Here is a 4,054-nt window from a genome sequence, read left to right as displayed (position 1 = left end):
TCCCTGGCCCCGCGCACTTTCTACAAGTGTGTGGAGGCGGCTCTGGAGCCACTGTGGCAGTGTATCTGGAAGGCCAAACTCGTCGCACACCTGTCTCACCTGGGTTTCACGGTGAACTGTTTTTCCAACATTGTTATGAAGCTATATGATGCTTATACTGACTGAATAGTTTAAAGTGAAGAAGCTTTAATTTGATGATTCCACTATTCCTAAAATAAATATTGTAGATGTCTTTTTTTCACATTTATCCTGACATATTTGGCATCTTTGGGATCTTGAGTGGAATCTTAAATCAGTTTCTGTGGGTTTTTCTTTGTGTTTCGCTGCACAGCACGAGTTTGTATAGATAGAGCTACTGGTGGAGCTGCAGAGTTTAAGAGGTGAAGTCACTAAGTCTTTATTGAAGTAGCAGCACATTGTCATTAATATTAATGAGAGCTCTTTTTACCTTTTTGTATTTTACAGTTTGAACCTGCATCCTGTTGGGTTCAGGTGTTTGGAGTTTCCTTTTTCTAAACTTCTACATTCTAAACCTTCTTCAGCTCTGAACAGATTATTAAACACTGAATGATTTCAAGAAGGAACATTGTCTTCTAAAGTTACATTTATTCTTTATTCAGACTGAGCTGCTGCAGTTTGTCAGAGATCAGCTGTGCTTCTCTGGCCTCAGCTCTGAAGTCCAACCCCTCCCATCTGAGAGAGCTGGAGCTGATTGGAAACGAGCTGCAAGATTCAGGAGTGAAGCTGCTGTGTGGTTTTCTGGAGAGTCCACACTGCAGACTGGAGACTCTGAGGTCAGTTCACTGACTCTCTGTTACTATTGTAGATCTGGTATGTTTAATTAACAATTGAAGCTAATTTCTGTTCATACATAACTTCCATCCATAAAGTTGTTAATGTCCTTTTGTTCATATTTTCATGTTTCTTGTAATAAATTTAGTTTGCAGTCACAAGACTTTCAGGCGTTAAAGTAAATGAATGTTTCTAATTTTTGGTAAATGGTCACATCTGTATACAGAAGATCCTCTGAACTAAATAAATAAATTTAGTCTGCAGTCACAAGACTTGTGTTTCTTAAAGAAACTGTAGAAAATGTCTGCTGTTAGTCATTAAAGTAAATGAAGGTTTTTTGGTAAACGGTCACATCTGTATACAGAAGATCATCTGAACTAATATTTGTTTTAAACTGTTCAAGTTTACTTGTTCAATTTGAAATATTTATTTGGTTTCTGTTGATTTCATTGTCTTTTTACAAATAATGTCTGATCACTGATATTGATTAGAGCTGAAACAATTCATCGATTGTCGATACTGTTATTAGTAATATTATTATTAATATAATATTGCCGCCGCCGCAGCCGAGCAAAAGTAATTGTTAAACGACGCTGAATAGATGAAATAATCTGTACTAAGTTCTAAAATCATCGTTAGCTGAAGCCCTAATATTGATCCTTCAGGACACACACACATTTACAGCTTTTTAAAGGATCAATATGGTTTTTCTCCTCTAATTCCAGACTGGCCTCAGATCATCAGCATGTTATTGATCTGTGTTGACATGAATAGCTGTATGAATGTTGTGCTGACATTCGGATGATGCCTGTAGAAGGCTGACATTTGGATGATGTCTGTAGAAGGCTGACATTATGATGATCCACAATAACACAATGACAAAGTCCCTCAACTCATTTTAGGAAAAAGCTCATTGATTAGGACATAGTAATGTTGAGCTCCACATTTAAAACCTGAACACATCTGATTGGATTAGAAATGGATTTTTATCTCCATCATTTATTCTTTATTCAGCTTGAGGAGCTGCAGTTTGTCAGAGATGAGCTGTGCTTCTCTGGCCTCAGCTCTGAAGTCCAACCCCTCCCATATGAGAGTGCTGGAGCTGAGCTACAAGAACAAGCTGCAGGATCCAGACGTGGAGCTGCTGTCTGATCTTGTTAAGAGTCTACACTGCAGACTGGAGACTCTGAGGTCAGTAGTGAGTTAAAGTCGGTCCATGCTGCTTCCATTTGTTGGTCTCACAGCTGGTACATTTGACAGCATCCAATCAAAGCTCCAGCATTTCTAGGTACAGTGAGGGCTTTGCTAAAAGTTGGAGGTGTGAGAGGAGGCAATCTGACACTGAGACGCTCACACAGAGTTTTTATTGTTATTAGATTTAATGTTCATGTTTATTAAGAGGGGTTTGGTTTAGTGTGTTTTTTGGGTGTCAAACACACTAAACTAACACCTGGTAAACATCAACATGTTAACATTGAGTTCAGCCTCACAGAGCTGCTCGCAAGGCTGCAGACTCTTATGTATTTGCTGTATTTGTGTTTATTCCTGCAGGCTGGATGACAGAGTAATCAGGGCTACACCTGACAGACATGAACGACGTGAGTAATAGTCCACTGGAACAACTTAAAGAAATGTAAACTGAAGATTGGCTGCTGTGCTTCATGGCTCTGGTTAATCCCAGTAACCACAGCAGGTCTTTGGCTTTGTTCTGCTCTGCATGTTGGGAAAGATGATGTGTTGTTGCTGTGTTGCCTCACTGCACTTGTTATACCTGTGTACATTTGATTGCATGGACAAGGCTTAACTTGGTATCTTTGGACTTTTAAACATGACTGTGCTTAGTCTTCTACATTGTGACATTGCTGGAGAGTTTTCCAGTAGATAAAAACAGGAAACATGGGGTAAAGACCTGCTCCAAAGGGCCCTGGCCAGCCGTGAACTGGTTGCTGTGATTTTGAATGTTGGGTCACCAGGACGTCCAAAAGTGAGTTTGACATCTGCTTCTTCTTCTCCCCATCTGATGGCTCTGATCACCACCAGATCCGTCCACATCAAACACAAAGCTCGCTGTGTCTGAGGATGACAGAGAGAACCAGCTGTGTCCTGATGATCCAGAGAGGTTGAAGCAGCAGCAGCTTCTGTGTGGAGAGGCTCTGAATATAAAGGTCAGTTTTTAACCTTAACATTTTTACATTTAGCTGATGCTTTTATCCAACTTACAACTTACAATTGCTATATATGTCAGAGGTCACATGCCTCTGGAGCAACTAGGGATTAAAGGAGACCTATTATACTGCTTATCAAGTCCTATTTAGTAGTTCTGTGACTCCTGTATGGCAGCTTTGAAAAATCTTCATGTAGGCCTTCATTTCAGCCTCTGTCTGAAACAAGCTGTAGATGTAAGCCACCCCACCCCCAAAGTAATTTAAAAGAACTGACTGTTTCAGCAGACCTGCAGTTATCTGGGAGTTTGTTCCAGACATACGAAGCATAATAACTGAACGCTGCTTCTCCTCGTTTAGTTTTGACTCTGGGGACAGAAAGCAGACCTGCCCCAGACGACCTGAGAGGTCTGGATGGTTCGTAACGAAGCAGAAAATCAGAAATGTATTTTGGCCCTAAACCATTTAGTGCTTTATAGACTAACAGCAGGGTTTTGAAATCAATTCTTTGACATACAGGAAGCCAATGTAAAGACCTCAGAATTGGAGTGATGTGATCCACCTTTTTGGTCTTACTTAGGACTCGAGCAGCAGCGTTCTGAATCAGCTGCAGCTGTCTGATGGATTTCTTAGGGAGCCCTGTAAGGACACTGTCAAGTCGACTGAAGATAAATGCATGGATAAACTTTTCCAGGTCCTGCTGAGACATAAGTCCTTTAATCCTTGATATATTCTTCAGGTGATAGTATGCTGACTTTGTAATTGTCTTAATATTCAATTCAGTTCAATTCAGTTTTATTTATATAGCGCCAAATCACAACAACAGTTATCTCACAGCGCTTTTCATAAAAGAGCAGGTCTAGACCGTACTCTGTGATGTTATTTACAGAAGCCCAACAATTCCCACCAAGAGCAAACACTAGGCGACAGAGGCAAAGAAAAACTTCCTTTTAAGAGGCAGAAACCTCGAGCAGAACCATCACTCAGGGTGAGCGGCCATCTGCCTCGACCGGTTGGGGGTGAAGGAGAGAGAGAGAGGGGGAGAGAGAGAGGGCAAGAGAGAGAGGGGGAGAGAGAGAGGGCAAGAGAGAGAGAGAGAC

At 41.0% G+C, this 4,054-nt stretch overlaps 1 protein-coding gene across 1 annotated transcript in view; it reads left to right on the top strand.

Moving 5' to 3' along the window:
- The first annotated feature begins 742 nt into the window (after positions 1-742).
- LOC123968145 overlaps positions 743-4,054 on the top strand; it is a 21,884-nt gene continuing 18,572 nt past the window's right edge. Inside the window, exons 1-4 of the mRNA XM_046044684.1 lie at positions 743-794; positions 1,807-1,983; positions 2,344-2,390; positions 2,833-2,957. Of these exons, the coding sequence (XP_045900640.1) occupies positions 1,832-1,983; positions 2,344-2,390; positions 2,833-2,957 (324 nt within the window). The 5' untranslated portion in view covers positions 743-794; positions 1,807-1,831. The remainder of the gene's footprint in view (positions 795-1,806; positions 1,984-2,343; positions 2,391-2,832; positions 2,958-4,054) is intronic.

Source organism: Micropterus dolomieu, linkage group LG01 (genome assembly GCF_021292245.1).
Source record: "Micropterus dolomieu isolate WLL.071019.BEF.003 ecotype Adirondacks linkage group LG01, ASM2129224v1, whole genome shotgun sequence".
Classification (NCBI taxonomy): Eukaryota; Metazoa; Chordata; class Actinopteri; order Centrarchiformes; family Centrarchidae; genus Micropterus; species Micropterus dolomieu.
This window is presented reverse-complemented; position numbering and strand designations above follow the sequence as displayed.